The sequence below is a fragment of the Oryzias melastigma genome, linkage group LG16, assembly GCF_002922805.2.
Source record: "Oryzias melastigma strain HK-1 linkage group LG16, ASM292280v2, whole genome shotgun sequence".
NCBI classification, from domain to species: Eukaryota; Metazoa; Chordata; class Actinopteri; order Beloniformes; family Adrianichthyidae; genus Oryzias; species Oryzias melastigma.
Window position 1 is genome coordinate 13319070 of NC_050527.1, and position 25852 is coordinate 13344921.

The 25852-nt window shown below is 36.2% G+C and overlaps 1 protein-coding gene across 1 annotated transcript in view; it reads left to right on the forward strand.

Annotated features, from left to right (window-relative positions):
• LOC112143376 (RNA-binding motif, single-stranded-interacting protein 3) overlaps window positions 1-25489 on the forward strand; it is a gene marked incomplete at its 5' end in the record, with an annotated part of 132425 nt that extends 106936 nt beyond the window's left edge. The window contains 8 exon segments of the mRNA XM_024267305.2: window positions 1696-1802; window positions 4669-4712; window positions 10545-10641; window positions 13557-13607; window positions 21839-21955; window positions 22319-22402; window positions 22590-22714; window positions 23815-25489. Of these exon segments, the coding sequence (XP_024123073.1) occupies window positions 1696-1802; window positions 4669-4712; window positions 10545-10641; window positions 13557-13607; window positions 21839-21955; window positions 22319-22402; window positions 22590-22714; window positions 23815-23818 (629 nt within the window). The 3' untranslated portion in view covers window positions 23819-25489.
• Window positions 25490-25852: the final 363 nt, after the last annotated feature.

Here is a 25852-nt window from a genome sequence, read left to right on the forward strand (position 1 = left end):
TCATCGCCCTCAGCAACATAAGTTCAAGCAACTAATTACAATGAAAAATCCACGTAAATGTGCGTATATGCTTATTTTGGGCTTCTACGTTCAAAACATTTGCGGTCAAACGTCTGCGCAATTTTCCGCGTCCAGTTTCGGGCTTTATGCAAAATGTACGGCCATTGAACGTGCATTGAAAGTTAAACCAGTAGAGCTTTCAACAATTAAGGACTCAGTTTTGGTAGTGATGTATGTTAACCGAACTGCTATCCATTTGAAAGTTGATCAGGGATAAGAAAAAATATATTTCTGATTGGGGCCCGAGTCTTTCATATGTCAGAATAGAGCTGTAAAGGAAAAAGCCTGGAGTGACCATTTGCACCACTTAGACATTTTGCACCAAAGCTCTTCCAACTGTAAGAGGTGGACATGCGGCAGTAAACAGTAGCAAAAGAAAAGTCCCTTCCCTGCTTGCCCAGTATAATCACTTTATCATGTTCAAGAACCCGTATCATATTCCTGGTGTGAACGCAGCATCAAAATCACTTCAACATCCATGAACACGTTCAGAATGAATCCAAAAATAAGGTGCTACAGAGTATAAGACACACTGTTGTTTTTTGAAAAAATAAGGCTTCAAGTCCATCTTATAGTGCAGAAAATATTTTAATTAAACTAAAGAGTAAATGTTAATAGAGTTTGGTTCACATTTGTGACTGCCACGGAAATTAGCTGAAATTTAGCAAAGCAGTCGATACAACATTCATCCAATGCTAATTCTGAGCAGTTTGCTTACATTCCCAAAAGCTCCATTAGACCTTAAGTGAAAAACCACACTCCACCTTAATTGGTACAAACCATTGTGAAGCTCAATTTTTTAAACAGACAAGAAAAAATAAACAAAAAAGTAATAGAGTTTCTTCACAGTGCCTAACAAAAATAGTCTAAAATATGTTGAAGTTAAAACAAAAATAAGAAACTTAATATCTTTATCCATTTTATAAACCACATTTATCCTGTTTGGGGTTATAGGAGCCTGGGAACTCAGTTGTGAGGGTTAAATGTTCTTGTTTATATATCTACGTATATAACAACATTCTTTGGAGGTAGTATAAATTTTTGAATTCCATCACAACTGAGACTCCATTTTTTTTTTTTGTTAGACATAAATAGTGGTCAGCTGTACAGCATGCACATGTTGTTAGAAAGAACTTCCAAGAAACTGTCATTTTCTAATATGTCCTCTGAAAAGGCACACATTATTATACAGTTTAAGCATATTGCAGCTGATTCCTGCTTTTTGTCAAGCATTTTTGCTTAATCTGCTTCAGAAAAGGATCTTGTTTACTTTGGAGTGATTCTAATCTCCATGTAACGACCAGAGGTTACATTGTGTGGAGTTATTTAACATTTTCGGGATGTCTGTTTTATGTCTTGTTTGAAGCATGCAGAGAGTGATTGCCCTCTGGTTTTGTTTTTGCGTCAGCAGAGGCATTTTTGTAACACATCATTTACATAGTGCTATTGCTTAAATGCTTTAAAAAAAAAACGTAAAGCTAAAATTTATGTTGTGCATTGTTGTTGTCTTAACCCAAGTACAACATTCCCTCTTTACCCTTCATCTTTCAAATTTCAGAATGTTTTCTTTCTGTTTTTGTACAAATAATTTATTCCCATTTCTGCTTGTTTATTCCTTACAACTTCCCCCTGCAGCTCCTGCAGAGCCCTTGCTGTGCAAGTTTGCTGACGGAGGCCAGAAGAAGAGGCAAACCCAGGTGAAATATCCTCAAAACGGTCGACCGTGGACACGAGAAGGAGAGGTGAAAACACATTAATGCATGGCAATCACATCACAAAAAAATTGATAAATGTGTTTGGCAGCAGGCTACGGGCCTTTTAAAGAAGGATTTTTCTTACAAGTATGACATGTTTTTCAAAAGTTGTGTTTTTACAGAATATTTTGCTGCAAATATTATAAAAATGCACAAATCTCTTCATATCATCTCTGAATTACCTTTTAACCCTAGAATCAGTTTTTCTGTTAAATGTTAGAGAGAAAAGTGATACAAAAAGATCTGCAAAAACAATGACGTCCATAAATCTTTGATAGTTAGGAGACGTCCAGTTACGTCTTGCATGGATGAGATCCGATCAGACCATTGATGAAAAATGCTAAATGTGGTTTAGAGCCTCACCACAGCATCACTGCTGGTGGAGGAAGGCGGCGAAACCATCTGGAATTCAGGGAGATAAACCAATATGGCGGATTTATGGAGAGAAATTAGTATCACCCCCAATGTGCATGGGTAATTCTTGATTTTTAACTCATACAATACATTTTGTACAGAATTTATGAAATTCAAAAAAATACAATTTACACATGCACAGCTTAAAACACAACAGCTTAAACTATTCAATGTGAATGCAGTGTGAATGCACCTTAAGAGGCAGGGGAACTGCGTTAGCAGACCAGAACTCCCCGTCTGGTCTGGTGTCCTTAAGAAATTGGGAAAATGTCAATTTTTCACCAGATAATATTCCCAATCTAAGTTCGAGCAGCTGTAAGGAAAACTTTGAAGATGACCCAGCATTCTATGCATCTCTTTAGACACGAATTTTGGAGCCGTGAAAAGAGTCTTACTTCAGATCTGTACGTAAATGCGGTTTTGTGTGTTTGTGTGTAACAATTAAACAAATAATTTTAATTTGTGCATGTGTAAGTTGTATTTTTTTTAATTTTGTAGGCTTTTTTTTTACTTGTCCACAAAATGCATTGTATGAGTTACAAATCAAGAATTACGCACACACAAATCCAAAGTTATGCACAAATCAAGAATTATGGATGCACAAATCGGTGTGATACTACTTTCTCTCCATAGAGATTGGCTGAGAACATTTTGGTTCAGAATCAAAGCGTGATGATGTGCAGCGTGTTGAGTGAACAGTAGAGAAGTGAATCTTTCTTAATGAAATTGTGCCAAATCTTATCTTATTAACAGTAACTTTACAACAATAAAGTGAGTTAATTTAACTCAGCAAATGCAAATTTTCTAAAAAAAAGAAAAGACCAATTAAACCATCTATGGAGGATAGATGGCAGACTGACAGTAGCACAATGAACAACGCTTTAAATCTGCAGAACAAAGGAAAGTGAATAATATTGTCAACACCCACACAGACTGCAGTTTACCTAACGCTCACATTGCATAGAGGTTGAAACAGAGCAGGAGTTTAAAGTGGAACGGCTGTGACTGTAGCGAGGAACGCTGCCACAACAACAGGATGTTGTGGTTTATGTTTGTTCGACTTTCACGGATGTCTTTGCGTTCCAGATCCAGATGTGTTGTTTAGAAAAGCAAGAAGTGACACTTCGTTTGATCTTTTTTTTTAATATTCATTCTGTGACATGCAATTAGCATGAATCACTTCTAAATTAAATACGGTTCACAATTAGTCCTTATTTTCAACAAGTTTCCTCACATTTTTTTCTAACTGCCCAAGTCCTGACAAGCCTTGATGAGCCTCAAAGTCACTTGTCAGAGGTTCATACATTTGTCATAACTAGGTCTTAGAGTCCAGACTGACTAATAGAGACATCTGGTCATAATTATGCATCGAGGTTCTTTATTTCACCCTCACATGCAATCCTCCAATAGAGCCCCTTTCCTCTAACCAAACCTGACCACACTGCCGTTACATAAGGAACATGTTACAGACACATTTACAAATGCACTTGTTATGTATTCCACATGTGAAGCACACATGCCACTACACATTAACAGAATCCTTCCAGTCGCAGTCAAGAAAGACAAGTTAGAACACTGGCATTCCCCAGTACTGGTACAGAAATATTTTGTTTTCTAAAGACAGTTTAATAGATCAACAGAAAACTAGCTCTGAATATAAATTGTTCCCCAAGGTGGAAAGACTTGTGCATTTTTTTCTTTTTTCATTTTTAATGTTTGTAAAAGGGCTGAAGTTGGAAATAAATCCATGACAGTAATAAATTCTGCACTTCAAAGTTGTTCATGTTTTGCCCATTTTTTATTGCTCCTTAAATCTATCAGCTTCATTCCTAGAAACAAAGTATTTAAGGAAAAACCAACACGGCTGCTGGGTTCAACATTGGGGTACTCTTTGAATTCCAGCACAAATTTGAAAGAAAAAAAGAAGAAGAAGCTTTGGGTGAAGCACCAAGAGAGAGAGAAAAAACAACAACATATAATGCTTGAGAGTTCTTCATAAGAAGCATTTGAATGCAGGACAGCTTTGCCTAAACACATAAAAGCACAAACTAATATTTGCAAATTAGGAGAAAAAATTGCAAAATATTAGGCAGAATAAGTGTCACCTTTTGAGAATTGGTTTAAGAACCCTTAAATTGTCCTCAAAAAGACTTTCTGTTGTTTCTATAAACAATCATTAAACAATAAGAGCTCATTTCTGTCATTTTGGGAGAACATTTTGGTTATTTGAGCTTGAGTTTGTTGTTGCAGCTAATTAAAATGAGGAACAGACTAAATATTCTGTGTTGGGGGTTGTGTCTCAGTTACTCCAGATGTGTTTGTCCCCATTGAGATGAGTGTATGGCCCTTTATATGTCTATGACATTACCTGATCCAATCCAAATCATTTGGATTTGTCAAATGACAGTGTTGATATCTGTGCTCTTCTGTTTTCTTCCAGAGTGGCATGGCTTTAACGTATGATCCCACAGTGGTGCAGAATGGGTAGGTGATCCATTTTGTTGTAAAATGCTAAAACCCTTTAATTTCTAGAATTTTGCCGTCACTTTTAGGGCTACACGGTGGTGAGCGCCCTCGTCTCACGGAGAGGGTTTAAATCCCAACTGAGGTTGCACGTACTCCATGTGCATATGTGGGTTTTCTTCGTCCAAAGTCCAAAACATCTTTCACAGTTTATCTGGTGACTCTAAATTGCCCCGCCAAGACTGGCGACCTGTTTGGGGGTTGTACCCTGCTTTTGTCCAACAGTATTTGGGATAGGCTCCAGCAGCTCTGTTACCCTGAAAGGATTAAGTAGGTTTGATGGATGGATGGATGGATGGATTGATGGATGGATGGATGGATCAATGGATGGATGCATGGATGGATGGATGGATCAATGAATGGATGGATGGATTGATGGATGGAAGGATAGATGGAGGGATGCATGGATAGATGGATCAATGAGTGGATGGATTGATGGATGGATCAATGGATGGATGGATAGATGGATGGATGGATGGATGCATGGATGGATGGAGGGATTCATGGATGGATGGATGGAGGATCAATGCGTGAATGGTTGGATGCATGAATGGAACAATGGTGGGATGCATGGATGAATGGCTGGATCAGTGAATGGATGGACGGATAGATGGATAAATGATTGGATTGATCAATGAATGGATGATGGAGGGAGGGATGCATGGATGGATAGATCAATGATTGGATGGATGGATGGATCAATGAACGGATGGATGGATGGATCAATGATTGGATGGATGGATGCAGTGATTTTTTTGGAGCTTAACCTGCAGAACTAGTGCAAACTACATTTTGAAAAAGTTGCACCCATGAATGCGGCGTGCCAACTGTTATCACTGACATGCACATATCTCCATGGACGTTAATGCGATTTCACATCCAAGAATCAACACAACCACATTTGATGTGTATCTTTTGCTCACTGATAGAGTTTGACATTCTTTATACTCAAAACTGTCAAACAAGTTGGTTTTGATCGGCTGCTGGGGGGAGGTGTGTTGCTGCAGAGACACCATCTGATTTCATTCAGCCACGACTGTCTGCGATGTTCTCAAGGTGAATGCAGACACTAGAGAGTCATCCTCGTGGCTTTTCTTGCATGATAAAATTTCTTCTCTAGGACATGTTCCTTTCTCGCTTTGTTGTCTTTTTTTCCCATTTTTTGGACTCGGTTACCATCATTTCTTCAGCTGTGTTCTGCACATTTGCGCTCCTCATCACATGTTAAAAGTCAGTTCCTGTTTAGTTCCTGATTCGTGCTCAAACACACATTTTTTTTTTTTTTTTTTTTGCCTCTGCACATTTCAAATCATCTCCTGTCATCCTTTGTTTTCAAGCATCTGCTTTAGCTTCAGTCCTCCCTGGTGTATTTTTGTGTTGCTGCGTGCATAAATGCATGCTCACACGCGAGCATCTGTGCGCTCGCGGTGTTTAAGCACTCTCTGACCTCTCTTCCGAGGTCACTCCAGCTCCTTCCGGCACAGCGCTAAATGACTATGAAATGCTAATTCAGCTAATTAGAGAGACGACAAGCAGCGAGGGAAGAGGGTTTGCATAAAAATGGAGGTCTGAACGGGGTCAATAGCAGGGCAAAGGCAAACTGAAAGTCAGTCCAAGGAGATGAGATGGGTTTGTATCAGTTACAGTTAGTCTAGAGTTCAACACCAGTCTGATATCATCAGAAACTTGTGCTTTTATTGGGCAGAATTCTTTGGCCCTAACACCTTCCATCTCTTTTACGAAGAAGATAAAGCATTCTCTTCTATTGTCACATTTTTCTCAAGACTTTTACTCATCAAACTCCTCTACAAAGAATTTTCTGTGCTGTAAAGCCACTGAGGTCAGCACTAAATCATCCTCCAAATCTTTATCCGCACCCCTGACAGACTGCTCAGATCACAGCAGAGGTTATCTTCAATGCCGCAGTAATGTTTTGCTCACAATTACATGTTTAGTACATTGTTTAAATGGCAGTGCTGGAGTCACCATTGACAGCTTGCTGCTCAGGGTTAATAGCCTCCATCAATAACCTTGGATCTGTCCTCCGCTCGCTACTTCTCCCTCTCTCAATGCACATCAAACTAATGAAAAATACAATACACACAATCAGGGAACACTATCGAACAGCCCTGTTGCTTTCCCTCATCTGTATTCATCAGTGACAGTACTACAGTATCTCTAATGCAAGTCATATATTAATTATACCCTCAAAAAGATGGATCTATACCACTCCATTATAAATAGGAGTGAGTTTTTTCCCTCCAATTTCTGCATCAATACTTTTATAAAGGCAGTCTTTACTTCAGCTGAGATCATCCTTTCAACTTGACATTTTTTAAATACATTTAACAAACACAAATAATTTTGGGTTGTTCAGCTTTATTTTCATCTGCTTGAGCATTAACTATAGCTAAATGTGTATCCTTCAGAATAAAAGCACATTTACAAGGCAATCCGTTTTGGGGAATGGATTGCAAAGCTACAGATGTTCGATACCCAGAAGCTTTCTTATCTATGCGGTTAGGACATTTCTGAAAACAATCAGCAAATGATATGGATTCCCTAAAGTGTGATGCATTACTAAAACAGGCTTGCAGGTTTCTACAACTAAGACAAAGTATTTAGGCCATCATTGTATTTATTATTATGAGAATAAAGTCGAAGAATTATGAGGAAAAAAGTCATAATTTTACAAGAGTAAATTTGAAATATCATGAGAAAAAATCTTAATTTTACAAGTTGTAAAATTATGAGAAAAAAGTCTTACATTTATTTGCACAAATACAGCCATGAAATTATTAAGGGAAAAATCATAATTTTAGGAGAGTAAAGTTGTATTATTATGAGGAAAAAGTCTTATTTTTATGAAAATAAAGTTGTAAAACATATGAGGAAAATAATGGTAATTTTACAAGAATAAAGTTGTACATTTATAAGAATCAAGTTGTAATTTTATGGGACTAAAAATATAGAATTATGTGAAAAAAAAGTCTTACTTTTACAGGATCAAAGTTTCAATATGATAAAAAAGTTTTACCTCACAGGAATAAAGTCTTTAAATTATAAGTAAAAATAATCTTAATTTTATGAGAACAAAGTTTTAACATTATCGTTAAAAAGTTGTAATTTTACAAAAAATTAATTTGTAAAACTATGAGAAAAGTAATGATAATATTAATAGAAAATAGTTATAAAATTATGAGAAAAAGTTGTAATTTTACAAGAATAAAGTTTCAACATAATGAGAAAAATAGTTGTAATTTTTACAAGTATAAAGTTGTGAAACATGAGAAAAAATTCATAATTTTAAAAGAATAAAGTTGTAATATTATGAGAAAAAAGTCTTACTTTTACAGGAATAAAGTAATTAAATTATAAGGAAAATAATCTTAATTTTACGTGAACAAAGTTGCAATGAAAAAAAAGTCATAATTTTACAAAAATAAAGTTGTAAAACTATGAGGAAAATAGTTGTTCTCCTAGAATAAAGTTGAAAAATGATTAGAAAAAATGCATCTAAGATAAAGTTAGAGCAGAAAGTCTACAGTAAATTCTACAAGAATAAACTTATTGAATTATGCGAAAAAAGAATTTTACGTTAAAGTTATAACTTCATAAAACTTTTTACAAAGGTATAACCTCAAATTACAAATTGAGAATATATATGAGATTAGATTCATAAATCTTTGAGACAGTTCACTGAGAAAATAGAGACTAAAACAACAACAAACAAACAACCAATACAGTGTTTTAGTGACAAATAGTGCATTGTAAGCGGCTACTTCAGCATTGGATTCACAAATAAGAAAATACAAAGTCTTTTAGTGAGTCAGCATTGTTTTATCACAAGGATTAAAGACATTAAAAAGAATTTGAAGAAGATTCTTGATTCCCAAGAAGTTTATTTCTGTTATGCTGTTGACAGTAAAGTCTCAGAGGTCCAAATGTATTATGGCACATTGATTCCTATAATTATCTAGAATAGAAAAGAAATACTTTATTCATCCCAAGCTGGGAAGCTGGGAACTAAACCCTCATGACATCGGCATAAATTCATAAAAATAAATAAAAAGATTTAAGCGGCACATCATGTGGATGAAGGCTAACAAACATTCGTTTTTTAAAAATAATGTATTTTTTCTTATAAAATGACTTTTTTACTCATAATTTTGCAACTTTATCCTCATATAATATAATAATTTTATTTCATGGTGGCTCTCATGTATTAGTTTTTTTAAAATGTCTTCATCATTTGAAAAAATACACTTTCTTCATACATCATTAAAAGGGTGACACAGCACTGATAAATACTATGCATTTTGATTCCATCACATTCTTTCCAGTGTATTTTATAGGTATTGTCACTACATACTCACCTAACATAGAAGATGAAATCAACCCATCACATGAATAGTGTGTGAAAGTGCTTCAGATGAGTAAGATTGCTCCTTTCTCTCCACAGAGGTCAGTGATGTCATTTGGAAAATGAAAGGATAGTGTTGGAGCTCCATTGTTACAGCCTCTTCTGTTCTTTTGTTGTGTCCACAGAGATTTAAATGAGGACAAAAAGTAGCAGTAGTATAGTTTGGACAGAAATATACAAATCTGGGTCTCACTCAGTCAGATTAAGGGTGTGATTAAGGACACGATACGTATCGCGATGCACATTATGTATCACAATGTATCCCAAGACTATACCAGAACTATTTTTAACTTTTTTTAAGCTGAAGCTCAGTGTAAGACCCACCAAACACCTGGATTGCTTCACATAATTAATAACATATCATCTCGTCAGCATTTTAATTCAATACAAGTATCATCACATGAAATATTGCGATATATCGCTGAATCGATTTTTTGGGAGAAGTTCTTTTACTTTTGAAATTAGGGGCTGCTGGAGTTTTTCCAAAGGTTTGATTTTCTTTGAAATTCTTTATTGTGTACAATAAACAAATATGTTTATTGGATAGTGTCCACCAAAAAACATAACATATTTATTCAGTCTCAAAAATACAAGAAATTTAAAGTGTTCTGCAAAGGAACCTGTCTACTTAAGCTTTACCGCTTGACTCACCGATTAAAGAAATCTTTGATTTGTTGTAAGTGGCGTGTTACATAACCCTGGCTGCGTTAGAAATAGATGCAGAAGGGTCTCTCCTGCTGTATCTCTTTGCCTCCCCTTCCTCGCTCCATTATTCAGTCAACAGACACTTTGGGATCGATCGGGCACAGCAACAGGGTCTGGCGGATGAAACATGTCCTCTCTAGGTACACAATGATAAATAAAGCACTTCGAGCTACAGCGTCCTACTGCAGCAGGGTTGTGGGGGTGAAATGAAAAAAAAAAGAGAGAAAGAGATGGAGCAAAAGCAGAAGGGCAAACAGAAGCACAGGCAGAGAAATAAGTAGAGTTTAAAATGTGGATGTTGCAAAAAAACTCTGCTTTCTCTAAATGCGTAGGTGGAAACATAAAGTGCAATATTGAAATATTTCACCCACTCGTACATTAAAGTAATAATGCGTGATTATACTCAGCTGGCTGCTTTGTAAACTAATGCTGTCAAAATGCAGCATTAAATCACATTCCAAGATGTGTTTGATGGTTTAAAATGATATATAGATTGTTTCCATGGCAAACCATTACGCCTAATCAGTTTCTTTTAGCGTCGACTTGACATTTACTGCTCATTTTGAAACAAAAAGACGCACTTTTGCATACGCTTACATCAATGAAAAGCTAAACCTGACCTGAGATCCACCTGTGTATTCACGCATCGTGTCTTCGCTCCACAGGTTCTACTCCTCACCATATAGCATCTCCACCAATCGGATGATTGCTCAAACATCAATCACGCCCTTCATTGCCGCCTCTCCCGTTTCCACATATCAGGTAAGTGAACCCTCACAGAAGAGTTAGGAGCTTTGGCATGTAGCGGCACATTCCTTAAGTATCCTTGTTACTTGTTGGAACAAACCATCCAGATTTATTGAATCGGATATAAAAGCAGACAAGTCTCTGTTGAACTAAAATAAAACAAACTTGATGAGATTAAAGGCTTTTCACATATTAGTCACCATTTAAGAAACTAAAGTGAATCTTTAACCTTGATATTTATTTATTATAAATTATTAAACCTTATAATAAAAGTAATATTTTTAAAATATTACTTTTTAGAATTTCTGTAACACATAAAAGATATTAAGTTGTGTTGATAGTGGTCCCAAATCCCCAGGCAAAAAAACAAAAAACAGCAAACAAAAATAAAAAACCTCAGCCTACATGTTTTCTGTTTTATATATAATCTAATTCTAAAGGAAGTTTTAATTTGAAAAACTGCTGGATTCTCTGCACCACATCCGACTAAGGGTGTTTAGAAAATATCAATTCAGTAAAATATCACAATACTTTATTTGGCGATACTTTTACTGATTTAAAATACTGCCAAAGCAATAATTAAATAATTATTTAAAAGCAAACATGTAGTTCAGTCTTACTTTTGTTTTCCACTTAAATATTTTCTAAATTACCAAACAAGAAAAATACCATAAACGTGTTTATGAGATACAGTTGCTTAATGCTCTGATCATTAAATAACACGTATTTTATCATATCATGACATGTGTATCGCGATACGCATCGTATTGCCGGACTCTTGCCATTACTCACCTCTACATCCCACTCATTCTTCCCGCGTGTCAAGTTGCTCAGTCACATGTCTAAAATATAATATCCTACTTCCTTAAAGTGGCTGAGCTGACCACTAAATCAAAACCATTGAGTTTGCAAAGCTAACAAATATCTAACGTATTCACAGACAAGAGAATGCAAGGAAATAGAAGATATATTAACTTTAAAAAGGAAATCTGCATTTAGCAGACAAAACCAGGAGTCTTTACTTGAAAATTGATTTATTGTGACAGTTGTTCCGACACAGCACAACAATAATAATGCATGCTTGTATCTATTGTTACAAAGATACTGCTAATTGGACGTTACTGTATGAAAAAAAAGTTTATATATATATATATATATATATATATATATATATATATATATATATATATATATACTATATATATATCAAAAAAATTAGAAGAGACTAAAGTTAGCATCCGATTTTTTACCCTCCAATTTGACAGATGTGATCTAGAGAAAATCTAGATTATATTTCAACGGTTTCTACATGACATCTAGTGTACAAGTAAAGAGTAAAGCAGCTTCAGATATTTTACAGATGAAGATAAACATCAAAAGTCCCAAACCTCAGGAGGCCGACCGGTGCGCATACCCAAATTCGCTAAAGGTTCCGCGTCCAGTACCGTGTCCTGAGGGTTAGGGACCCCTGATTTAATGGGAACAGCCTGCACATCAAAAAACGATAAGTTGGGGACACCCAAAACGTTGAAAAGGGGAGGAGGGACCGTACGCCCAAATATAAGGAGTTGGGAGTGAGATTGTGCAGGATAATTGGTGGTCCAGTTGAACACAGTGAGTTTAGGTTTTATGTCTTTCAGTGAGAGTTCTAGAACAAAGAAAAGTTAAGAATGACAGCCATATCATCTTGAGCCAAGTCAAAGCTGGGCGAGGATGTTAGAAATATCATAAATTTATATGGTTTATCTGCTGCAGCTTTGATCCCAGTTTTTTTTTTTTTCTCTCACTTGAAGTAAATTTTTGATGATTGTTTTTTCTCTTTTTGTGTTGTTGTTTTAGCCAGAAGAAGCCAACGGTTATTATTCATCAAGAAAAGACCAAAAAGTGACATATTCTGCATTCATGACATTTTTCACATCAAGTTATCATAAAATACAGGCTTTTGTCCAAACATTCTCCACATTGATCTCTCACTTCAAAGCTCTTCTCCCTCACGTCTCTTATCTAAGAGCTCCACTGAACCGTGTCATGTCAGACCTGGCTGGAGATGCAGCTGGTGTTTCTCTGTGCGCTTGAGTCTGTTCTTTATCCCCAGTTTGTCAAACAAACATCTTAAAGCAGGCGCAAGCTTCTACCAACAGACTTCGGTTAACACGAAAACCTGCCGTCGATGGTAGGCACTTGAAAAGACACACATCCCACAACGCACGGTTCAGTCATCCCGCTCTCTGAAATGAATGAATTCCAACCTGTACCGCCCATGAGCAAACACACCCATGTACATTCTGATGCCATGCACTCCCATACTTTGTGATATCTTACAAAGTGGTGCTCAGGTTCTTTATGTTTTGATGGAATAATGAGGCGCTGAGTGAGATGAAAGTTGCGATGTGTCTCTGAAAGCTTTGATGATGTAACCCTCACAATAGAGCAGTAACTGTTACACTGTTTTGTTCTCCGTGCTCCGTGTAACCTTTCCTAATTACAACATAACATGCTGTAAAGTGAGCTCAGAGTTACTGATGAGATATTGTTTAAGACGCGCTGCTGCAGGGGCTGAGCCTCTGAAATGAGCTGGTAAAGTCCTCCGCTAATGATTCATTTTCTTTCTTCTCTCTTTCCTTTTGCTCATTTTCACTCCCTCCCTGTCATTCTGCATTCCAATTCTTCATCTTGACGCTTTTTGCTCTCCCAAATTCTATATCCATTTATAACAATCCCCTTTGAACTCCTTTTTCATCTCATCCTTTACTGACCTCCCCTCTGCGTCCTTCTCCTCATCCCCATCCCCTTCTTAATTAATTACTTTATTTTTCATGTCCTTCATTTTTTTCCTGCTCTCCATCCTTCCTCTTTCTATTTCCTTCATCATATCTGATCTTTTTGTCATCACCTCTGGCCTTTTCTTCTCCTCTTTTCTCTTTGCTTAGGTTCAAAGTACATCTTGGATGCCACATCAACAGTATGTTATGCAACCTACAGTAAGTTTTGAAACAGATTTTCAGCTTTTGTGTGTTTGTGTGTTACTGTGTGCGTTCGTCATGTGTTACCACGACCAAGTTTACTCCGTTTCCTTGTCATAGATGGACCCTACGTGTGATGTCTTTTTGTCATGTCTTTTTTGGTTTTAACTCCTGCATTTTTCATAGTATAAGGTAGGTTACACCTGATTATATGGCACACCGTCGATAAAATACCGAACTATGCTGAGAGTCACAGATAAGTCTGTCACTCAGACAAACTTTATTGCTCACAGTAACTCTAGGCTTGTGTCCACATTTCTTCACTACTTTTCTCCCTATTTCTCCCTATTCTATTTACAATTTTTTTGGATGTCCAAATGTACATTTCCAAAATCCAGTGCCCCAGAAACTTCCCAAAAGTCTCTGCAAAAAACAAGTGTGGATTGATGCTCACCAGTGCAGTGAATTGAATGCATTGAATTTAAACAATTTTTCATGTGTTTTTAATAAACCATCCAAGTTTTCATTATGGGAACACTGGACTTATAAAATTCTTTGTAAAATGTTCATATCTTTTATGCTTTTACTTTGGGAAATCTATAACGACATATTTTCCTTTTACAGAAAAAAAAGAATGTGGTGTTCAAATTGCACGTAAAATCCAGGGCACTACATAGTCACGCACTATGTCGTTTTTGTAAGAATTTTTGTAGGAATTCTAATACAGACTAAAAGTCGTTTGTGACACACTACACGCTAGCCACTAGAATCGCTACTAAATTCACTAAATGCACTATTCACGTGGTATATTTACATGTTTGCAACACACAAAAGGGAAACTGATATCACTCAAGCAAAAGTTACAATGACTACGCTAACTACTAATCGTGTTAGTAACTCGTAAAAGAGACACAGTCTGACATCGCTACACGTTAGCCGCATTAGCATATTCACAATACCGATAATTTCCAACTTTGTGTTTGCCACACTAAAAAAACAGACTGATACTAAAACAAACGTTACCATGACTAAGTCTGACTAACCGACTAAACAACATGAAAAAAACAGACTAACGTTGTTAGACTATTACATACAAACATTACTGTGACTATGCTAACTCCCAACCATATTAGGAACGCAGTCTGACACGGCTACACATTAGCCACATTAGCGTATACACAGTAACACCTAACCAAGCATTTTGACAGAGCTCTGTGAACCTCTCAAAATCGCTTCAACGTCAGTTAGCAACCATAATTAGGGCAAATCTGAATTGTTTCCCTACCGCTACGGTTCTCAGTACCCGTGCATTTAGCCCTCCAAGAGGAAAGATGTGACAAAAAATAGTGTCTTCAAATTCTGACGTTACTACCGCTCGACAACGTCATGAATAGTTGCTAGTACTTTAGCATGTAGCTGTTAGCCCTCGGAATACAGAACATTGGTTTTATAACTTTAAAATGTCATGCGAAAAAAATACAATAATTATAATAACTTACTAACATTCAAAGGTAAACTTCTGTGCTTCAGACCACACCTCGTGAAGAAATCTGATTCTCCTCCGCGGTACAAAGGCGACACAGATCACCCTACTGCCAGAAGGATACCGCTACAACTAATTCTCAAAGAACACATTTGAACACCACTAGCTTCACATGCTCCTACAATAGGAGCAATAGGGAGTGGCCAGAGGGGTAGGGAAGCAATTCGGATTCTGCCTAAATCAATATATGACACTCTGGATAATAAGGCGCAGTGTTGTTCTTTTGAAAAAAAAATTAAAGTTTTTAAGTGTGCCTTATAGTGCACTTAAACATGCAATTTAAAAAAAATTATATTCAAACTGTCTAAAAAAACTTTAGAATTGATTCCCCTACTCTTTACCGCCACAACACACCTATTGATTAGGAGATCAATAACTGTACAAAATAAAGGTTCAGAAAGTAAAGAAAAATCAACCAACCAGGTCACAAGAGTCTGCCTTGTGACCTTATTTATCGGCAAGATGTAACAGCTAGCATGTTTCCCCGTTTGTTAAATTATGTAATCTTGGTCAATCAATCTTGCACCAATCTGTCATCTGGACTGCAGGGGAAAGATAAAGTAGCTGGGGAAAAAACCCACACAGGTTCTGAGAGAACATTTGAAATGAATGCTGACTCTTGCTGATTGTGTTTACCATCCCAACACAGTGATAGCTTGATTAAGACAAATGTGCACAGTGCTTTAATTCATTGCCAGAGAGTGGTACAGGTGCATAAAAAGGCTCTTGGATGAGCTTTGTAAAGCTGACACCTACAACAAAAGATTGCTCCCTGCTGGAATGAAGAAAAACTGCATAAACAAAAAATAAATAAATGAAAAAATGTGAGAATGATTGTATTATTGCACACGAATTAGCTCTGTTTGTCAATCAGTTCAAGTAAAATCATTGTTAGGGTTTTTGGATTACAAACAATATCTCGCAGTCTTTGGACAGACACTGCACCACAGGGCCAGAGAGCTGCAAACACAAACACACTTTCCTTTCATTGCAAAGTTCGACACACAGATGCATCAGAATACACCCACATTTGCAGAATATTTACATGCTAGCTCACATGTTGATATACTGAATAAGAGTAGATGTGCTGTCAATAAACATTTAAATAAAATATTCTGTCTTTGGTTGTTCTGCACTTGCATAACCTTGATGTAACCCTCAAGCTATTTACCTCCTCTTACACAGAAACCTTTTACTCCACAACTGAATTAGTATATTTTTTTACTTTTTTTTTTTTTGTCAGTGCAATGCGAAGCTTCAACTGGGAGTCTCTCTTACCGTATATTACTTCTTCAGCAGTCTGGAAAAAGGACAGAGTACGAAATTTAATTAGAAGAATGAATGGAGCAAAATGTCCTCTCTGGCCTCACCTCAGGAGTTGACTTCTCTTCAGTGCAACAGGGCCAGTGGATTTGAAAATTGCCACAACGGATTCGAGTTACAGTCACCTTGAAAGCTGGGAATGAAAATAACTTTTAGTTGTATAGGTGCAGGAAATTGGACCCACGTCCGGGGAAGCGGGGGAGACCCCAAAAGCTTACTAAAAAGATTAGCGGACGAATGAAAAACCACCAGGTCTGGGTGAAAGGAAAAATATGGCAACAAGCACATTTTTATCAGAAAATGAAACATTTGCTGAGGTTCATGTATAAGCTATTTTAGATATGTTACAGTGGGAGAACTGAGGAGTGATGAAAGGGAACTTAACTAAAAAAAAGTTTTCTAGCTCAACAGGTTTAGTGAATTTTACCTGCATTAAATTCAATCATATTTCTCACATAAACAAGCTATTTTTACAGGTTAAGTCAGGGGTCTGCAACCTTTACTACTCGAAGAGCCATTTCTTCTAGTCTCTCACTGACCAACAACGAGTCCCAGCTCAGTGATGACAGAAATAACTTCATGTTTTTGTGGCCATTAAGCCACTTCATTTATAAAATTTAGTTTTTTACTATAATTGATTTTTTAAATGCACTGTAAAAAGTAAAACATTGGATCAATTTACAAAGGTTCTGTAATTTATTAGATTAAATGATTCGTTTTCATCAAATTACATTTTGGAGTTGAGTTAACTATCAACCCAACATTGTATTTTGATGGAAACTAAAAAACAACAAGAGCAACAAATTACAGAACTTTTGTTAATTGATTCATTTCACTTTTTACTATGTGTTAAATAACAATATTTACTTCTTTTTTAGCCAGAAGCTGATGCAAGCTCCTATCAAAATAAAATACATCCTGTGTCAAATCAGATCCTCCTGCTGCAGCAGATTTACACAATTTAAAAATGTAAAGAAGTCAAACATGAAACTTTTTTATCATCATGACTTTGGTCTGTCTTCATCCTTAATCTCCTAAAAAAAAATGAGAAAACAAATATGTAGAATCCAGATTTTTTTAAATTTACACATGTACATGCAGTTCTATGCTTTATGAAATGTGTGCTTCTAAACAGCAAATAGACACTGTTGTGCGACATAGATCAGAACATTTATTGACATAACCTAATATTTATTCATTTTGTTAGAATTCTTTAACCCAGGAGAACATAAGAGGTAACATTTGGGTCTTGTTTTTCCTTTTTTAGTTACATGTTTTGTTTTATTCATTTTTTTCCTTCTTTTTCTTTGTTATTTTGTTTGTGTTTTTCTTTTTTTTTTGCCTGTTATTGGTTCAACCTAAAATAATCAAATAAAAATCTAATTTAATTCAATTATTATCCTTATTTTTGAAAGCTTGTTGTTTCTTGGGTTCTGCAGGGCTGCAAGTGGCTCCGGACATTCAGGGTTAAAGTTCGTAAAACAAAGCAGTTACCTGAAAATGCCATAGCTGCAATGATAACATTTGTTTATTAATTTTATAGAACGTGACAAATCAATTTAATGTCTTTCATATGAAGTTAGTTTAGTTATGAGGTTTAACCACTTGTGAAACTTGCTAAACTGCCATTTCTGCTATAAGAAGCTGTATGATTTAACCAAATATACACAGAGAAAAGTCTAACAAATTGTGTCTAACATGTCAGTTTATCATGTTGGGAACGTTGTCATCCATTCCCAAAATTCTTCCTCTTTATTTTACAAATCTTAACTGCATTCTACTGCCGTGTCTAATTTAAAGTTTAGTCTGTGAGAGAGGATAATTACCCATCTGTAAATATATTTCCCAACTAATGTCCCCTCTCATTATTTGGCAGGCCACTTGAATTGACAGCATAAAGACTTAAGACAGACAGAAGAGGGAGGAAAAAGCTAAAAGAAAGAGGTAGACTTGACAGAGTGGGGGACAAAGAGAAAAAGGAAACCGTGTTACAAACGCTAAATTAAGAGCAACAATGAGAAAGCAGCTGTTCCTGCTGCATGCTTTTTGCTCTCCAACCTTGTCTTTGTGCAGGCAAAATCCTCATCAGAGAACAAAGTGGAGACTTGTCATTGTCTTTCCAGGATACAGAGGAGCTGGGAAAATGAAAACTGCATTAAGCAGAGAGGCTGTGAGCGTCAGAGAGGGTGTAAGAAAACAGCAGTCATACATATATTCTGTTTTTACATCTAATTTAGTACATTCAAATCCTTTTCATAATAAATCAAAAATCTCAATGGAAGAAATTAACTCCTTAATGCCTATTGTCATAAATATGCAACAAACTAAATTAGCTTTAAAATTACCTAAATATAGCATTAACTTAAAAGCAAAAACATAAGTAAATATCGTTTTTCAAAGTCTGAAATAAATTCAGGTCTTAAGGGGTTAAGACATCATCCCAACCACGCACTGCAATTTTACTCAGCTCACTGAAAAGAACAAAGAATTTCTGATCTCAATTAGTTAAATTTCATCTAGAAATATATTTTAAATGTTAAAATAACGACAAACATGTTTTATTTAGTTTGCTGTTTGTACAAACCTGTAATCTTTGCATGCACATCTGCAGATGCAACTGTTCTAAAACTCATATTTTATTGTTGCTTTTTTATTTTTGTGAATATCAAAATTCTAAAATTTTAAATAATTTTAACTTAATTGTTTAACATCTTTGATCAAAAATAACTACTACAAAATTCAGATTCTTTTAACGCCTGGACACGATAATATCAATAACATTATTTTTTGACCTTTAACTAAATATCTGTCATATTTAATAATGTAAAATTGATGCCAGACTTTGTCTGTAGTTTTGAACTGACATAATTAAAACCATCTGAGCATTCAGGTTGTCAGTTTCAGTTGTTTTAGATAAAACTAAGGAAGAATCAGGCATAAGTAGAGGAGACACACAAAAGAGTGAGTCAGTTCAAAGTGAAGCTGTTTTGTGTTTTTCTGCCTTCAAGAAAATAAAAATTAACGTCCGTCTTCTTTGTGCATTCATCTATTATCCTGGGAACACATTCTGATCACTTTAACACATGCTGTACAATGTATAATTACACTCATCACACTCGGACACACAGTGTCCGCACGAGGCGCACGCAGAGATAACCAATTTAACACTGTAAGCAATAAATCAGAGCGGACAGTTAGTCATTACGGGTTCCTTTTTTCTTTAGGCTGATTTCTTCTGGATGAAGTCCTGCTGTGAGACTGCATGGGAAAAGATAGGAGATGAAAACTGAGTTCTCATTAGAGGGATTGGGGTATTGTTTGGATAGAAGGAAGCTTGAGCAGGAGAATGGTAAATTTACCTGACTTGAGGCTTTGAAGGGATTTCTGGGCAGATGTATGAAAGCGTTTTTTTTTTCTTTTCATGTAAATGTCTGGAATGCAGCTGTCAAGGCTCCTGTTGTAGAGAACAGTGTTTGCAAAGCTTTCTGAGAGCTGCTCAGTTGCATCCCACTGCAAGGACAGAAGTCTGTGAACCCTCTGCTGCTGTTAACTGCTCTGAAGTGTTTTAGTTGTGCTCCTGTGGAGCTGTCAGGCGTGATGATCTTTTCTGGGAAGCGTTGTTTGCTTGTTTTGCCACCTTGTAAACCCCGACACTGCAGGGTTATACCTAAAATGCCACACTTAAACCACCGTGTTCCTCCAAACGTTCTGTCTTTGTGTGAAGGTGCTGACTGCAACATCCACTGATGCTGTCTGTGTTCATAGGAGGTGCAGTTAAGCAGCTATCACAGCGCACATCTACAGGGATGTTGTCAGCCATGTCAGTACACACCGTAAGGAGTCTCCTGTTAAATCTGCACAGAGCTGCCGGGCTTGTAGCAGAGTAGTGCTGGAAAAAGGACAGCTTAGAGCATCAATGTGTTCAAAGCCCTTTACAGTGGAGGAGCTTTACAGTAGAAGCCTCTTTCCTGCATTTTCAAGTATGTTCTGCAAGGTGTGCAAGCTAAGGGCTTCAATAAGGGCAAATCACAGCAACAAATCACTTTGTTGAATATAACATTCAATTTAAAAAAGAAATACAAAAATTAATAAAAAGCAATTTTACATTTAAGCAACCAAAATAAAATTCCAGAATCCTAAAATGTAAAAGAAAAAAATATTAATTCTGAAAATAAAGAAATAAAATAAAAAGAAAATGTCCAGAATGACCTACCTTGCTTCTTTTTTGTTCTCTTTTGATAACGACAGCTACTAACACATAATCATGAGATAATACTTGTTGTTGTGTCGTAATAGTGAGATAGTAGATGTTGCTTTCACAAGATAATACTAGGGCCGGAAATCAATTAAAAAAAATTAAAAAAGGAATCACAAGTCTGGAAAAACATTAATCACGGTTAATCACAATAATTATTTTATTTTTAGTTACAACATTTGCCAGCCACTTATTATCTGCAAATAATCCCAATATGAAATCACACGCAAAATTGTACATTTAGAATGCTTTTTTAACTCTCTGGAACCTAAAACTCTCAACCTATGAATTTACCTCTGTAGTTTGAATTTGAAAGACTACCTGCTTATTTTGTATCATTTTAATCAGAACAACCTCTCCTATGTGACACCACCTTTATTTTGTGATTTTTCCATGTTGTATTCACACACTAGACATAAAATCATACAGAAACAGAAAATTCTGTCTGGAAAAATTGGATTAATTTTGCTGTGGAAACCCCAAAAATGTTTAACAAACTTTTTTTACGGCATAAAATGAAAGTTTTAGGTGTGATTTTATCAAAACAACAAGAATAAAATGTGTCAACAAACCAATCAACATGTTTTGAATGAAGACACAAACATCCAGGCTAAAGTCACAGATTCCTTTGGGCCACATATAGAACAGTCTCTGTTGATAGAGGAACATCACAGCTCCATGATGTGATCTGTCTTATGAACTTCAGTACATGTGTGGATTCAGCTTCCAGGCAGCCCAAAAAATAAGGTTTTTTCTCCTAAGAGCATTGCTGTCCATTTGACATTTTTCCTGGAATCCTGTGTTTTTTTTTTTCATAAATTTTCTTTTTTGTGTTTATGAAAAATGCAGCTGACAAGGAACCCTATATATGGTGCATTTTGATAGTCTTCATGCAACCCTGACAGTGGCCAGTTTAATACAGTTTTAAAAGTAATTTAAGAAATTGTTAACGCACCAGAGGACTGCTGTCTCTGAACATTAAGACTGTTCATAAAAGAAACCGGAGGATTCACTTCGGTCCAGTTGCAGGGTTGAACTGTCCTAATAACGCCATAAAAAGGTTACTCTCTCATTTGCATTTGGATTTTCATGGTACTCTGTTTTATCCCCTCTCCCCTCCTGGCTCAGGGTGCTGTGATCACTCCAGCTGCAGCCATTGAGCCCAGTTTGTCCCTCCATCCCTCCAGTGTAATGACTCCCCTCACCCAGCAGATGAACCACCTCTCGTTGGGCCCCACAGGCACTGTAAGGCTTCCTCTTCGCCTCCTCTCTGTCATCTTGTATATTCCTGAACTAAAGACAGACTCAGAATTCCTCACTTTTTTTTCTGTCTGCTTAGTATTATGAATAATGGGCGGGGCTTGGGCTCCAGCCAAACAAATGATTGTAAAATGTCACAAGATATGCCTTTTCTTATTAGATCATTTCAGGATCGCGCAGTGACATAAATAGTAGAGATAGTTTTTTGTGTAATTAAAAAACCCTGCTTGATTGATGAAGTGGTTTCTGGGTAGTCTTCTTCAGTGGGACTTTTAATTCAAAAACTCTCAAGGTCGTCTGGCTTGTGCTGCACTAAAGCTGTCGTTGGCCCCGTCTCTGTCTCTGCAGTTCATGTCTGCCGCAGTGGCTCCTATGCAAGGCACCTACATTCCTCAGTACTCTGCAGTGCCTGCCTCTGCCATCACAGTGGATGTGAGAACAAAAGCAAGCATGACTTTAAAACTCATTTCACTCCCTCACAGATTAACACTACACTCCATATTCCTTCACATTGTTTTTTAAGATGTTGTCAAATAAAATGAACAACTTGTAGTTTTTTACTGTTTTTTAAATGAAAATGTCTTTAAATATTTCATACCTTTTATTGTTTTCTTATTAGGGTGTGGTGACAGACCCATCTTCACAGACCACTGCCCCCTCATCACAAGATGCCAGCGGGCAGCAGTCTTTATCAGTGGAGACTACAGTAGATCATGCTGCAGCCTACTCATACCAGCAGACTAAGTACGTTTTATTTCATAACATTAACAATGTATAAAATAAAAATTGTCATTTTAACTTAAAATAATAAAAGATCAGCAATTTTCGAAGGGTTTGGGAATTTAGGCTGTCTTAAAAGAGAGGCGGGCCACGCCAATTGTCGCACAAATTGTGTTCACTATGAATGCAGCATTAGACTTCAAGACATGGGAGAAAAAGTCTATCTACAGGTAACTGTAGCTCTCGTCAAAATATAAGATAGAAGAATAAAAATGATTACTTAAACATTTTTGATTGGAAATGGTAATTGTGGGATTTACAGGTGAAAAGAGGAACAATTGAATGTTACTGGAATATTTTCTTGTTTTGTTTAGATTTATATAATGTGAATTATTTGAGTTACTAGAAAAAGACATAAAGGGAAAGGCTTAAATAAGCTTTTGCTTCTGCTTATCCCCTTTTCAATTGAATTCTGTTGTGACTTTTCTTTTATAAAAGGTGATTGCATTGATTTTTTTGTCATTTTTCTGTAATATTTTACATGTTTGAAATAAATCAAATATAAAAAAAGTATGTCCAAATCCCTGACGGTGCATCCACGGATAAAAACATATATACTGTACAAGTAATGTGTGTACACTGACACACAAAAGATCTTTAGGAACACGGTGCTTACATGTGTTGATGTTAGTAACAAGCGCATTGATTTTAGTCTTGCTGGGTTCCTGTGACATTTTAAGTTGGACATCAGACTTCAGGACTGAACATAAACGCTACAACCGTTCCTGAGCACGGCTGTAACTGCAGCTACAGTCCCCCAGGAGATGGGTCAAATGCAGGAATACATTTCACCAACACTCAGTGGTCTGTGACAATAGTGGGACTTCAGAAGGAAATAGTGTTAATCATGTACTGAATTACTGTGTTTAGTAAGCCGTACTGAAAGTTTCATGTTTTCCCAGAGTTTTCATAGATTTAATGCTCTCTGGATAACCTTGTGGTAGTTACATTTGCACTTAGCAGTCATCCAGAGGCGGTCAATATTTGCCGCCTGCATTAGAAACACCAACACGTTTCATTTGTGTCTGTTTCCCCCTGTTCACTGATGTTTCTGTCTCCCTTAGGTAACAAGAGTGGAAGGAATCATTGCAACGTTGCCTTCTGAAGGACTGCATGATAGCCGTAGTGACAGAAAATCAAAATGACAGACGATAAAAATCACAGAGAGGATGCGGACAACAATGAAAGCCTCTGTGCAAAGGCAGCGAGCAAAAGACAAAGTCAAGAAAAGAAAACAAAAATCCTCTGAACTTGGTTGAAAAAGATAAAAAAAGAAAAGAAAAAAACAAGCGATTGTTGAACTTAAGGACCTCAACTTTGATTTGATCTTTTTTTTCACCTTGAGACTGGACTTTGGTTCAAAAGGAAAAAAGAGACTCAGAATTGAACCCACCACACAAAAAAAAACAAAACATTTGAATGTGCAGGAACATTTTCTGACTTTTTTTTACAGAAAACAAAAAGGAAGTGAAGTCTCGGAGTAAACAGGCTGTCTTCCTTTGATATTAAGCTACATTTATGTTCCTTTTTTTATCATTTGATTAGTTTTTTAGAATGTCAATGTTTGGTGAATCTTTATTGCCTTAATTTTCTCAAATTTTGGGGAAAAAAAAAAGTTTCCATTGCGTTGGATTTCTGAAAAACAAACCTAGTGGGAATGATTTAAGATGTTTTTAAAGTTTCCGAGAGCCTCTGAGATGAAATCTACAAAGCTATCTGTACAGGATTAAAAAAATAAAAATAAATACTATTTGTAGGATGTTGATTTTAAAGCTATATGGTGCAGGTCATATGAATATGAAAGCTCTGTAATGTGATTCATAAAGGAGGGTCAAGCCACTGCTCCAAGGAAAATGCAGTTTGAGATGATTGTGAGATAAAAAACGGTTTCTACACCATATTTGACTTTTTTGTTCCCTATTATTTTGTGTGGTTATTTTTTAAGTATTTGCTTTGCACGCTTGGCTTGTCTTTCTGATTAAAGAAGAAAATAAATATCGCCTTTGTCAAAAAGCTAATAAAAAAGTTTAACTTTCTAGATGTGAAGAAAGCAATAGTTTTAGTCAAACTGTTGACATGTTTCATGAGTTTTTTTGCTACGACCGTTGTCGTATTTGTTAGCTCCAATCCCGGACGAGACCCCAATTATGCACAAAGGTGCATAACATTTTTCTCAACTGCTGAGTTAACGCAGCCTGCAGGTGGAGTATTTTATACCAAAGATAAAGAAAAGTGGTAAAGATCTTCCTTTTTTTACATCTCTAAAGCTTGGGGTGTTTTGTTGCTCGACGTGCCGTTTGTGTGTGTGAAATGCTTCTTCAACGGACCAGAAAACGCAGTTGTCTGAACCAGACGGGTGATCAAATGTGATGATAATCCCCGAAAGAAAACGGGTCCACATCTCGGTGAAGATTGGTCTTAGCTTTTGCTCTTTTATGTTTGTATCGACCTTAATTTTGAAGTGTTCTTGACTGCTCTTAAATTAAGCAACTGAAGTAATGTGGCTGCCCTGAAAAACACCAGCCACCAAGAAAGGGCTTCTCTAAAACGAACCGTTTCAGCTCATATGTCTCTCCCCAGAAGATTTATTCTCTTCTTTTTTTTTTTTTTTTTGAGAATTGATTATAATGTATAAGCTGCTAATCACTTTTCACTTTGGGGGCACTGGTTGTCTTGAGATGAGTGTTTTTACATCTTCTTGTCTCAAAAATAAAACAGAAGACAGAAGAGAGAAAAAAACACTATAATAAATGTTGGTTTATGGGTCTTTCCATGTCGTCATGGATGAGAACATGCAGATAGAGAAACAATAGATCAACCAAAACAAAATGGGTTCAAATCTGTAGTAGGAAATAACTGGTTGGAGAGCAGAACAAGGAAACAACTAGTATTTATGATATTTCTTTTTGGTTTTTTTTACAAATGTGTAAAGGAAAATGCAAGTGAAAAATCTTTGATGATGCTATTTTTTTATTTGCTCAACAACATGCCCTCCATGTCATTGAAGTTGTGATTATGAGTGTCTTTAGAATCAGTGGATATTGCTGTAGCTTCAGATGTGTCTTTCTATTTTTTGTTTGTTTTTCTTTTTAGACAAAACTT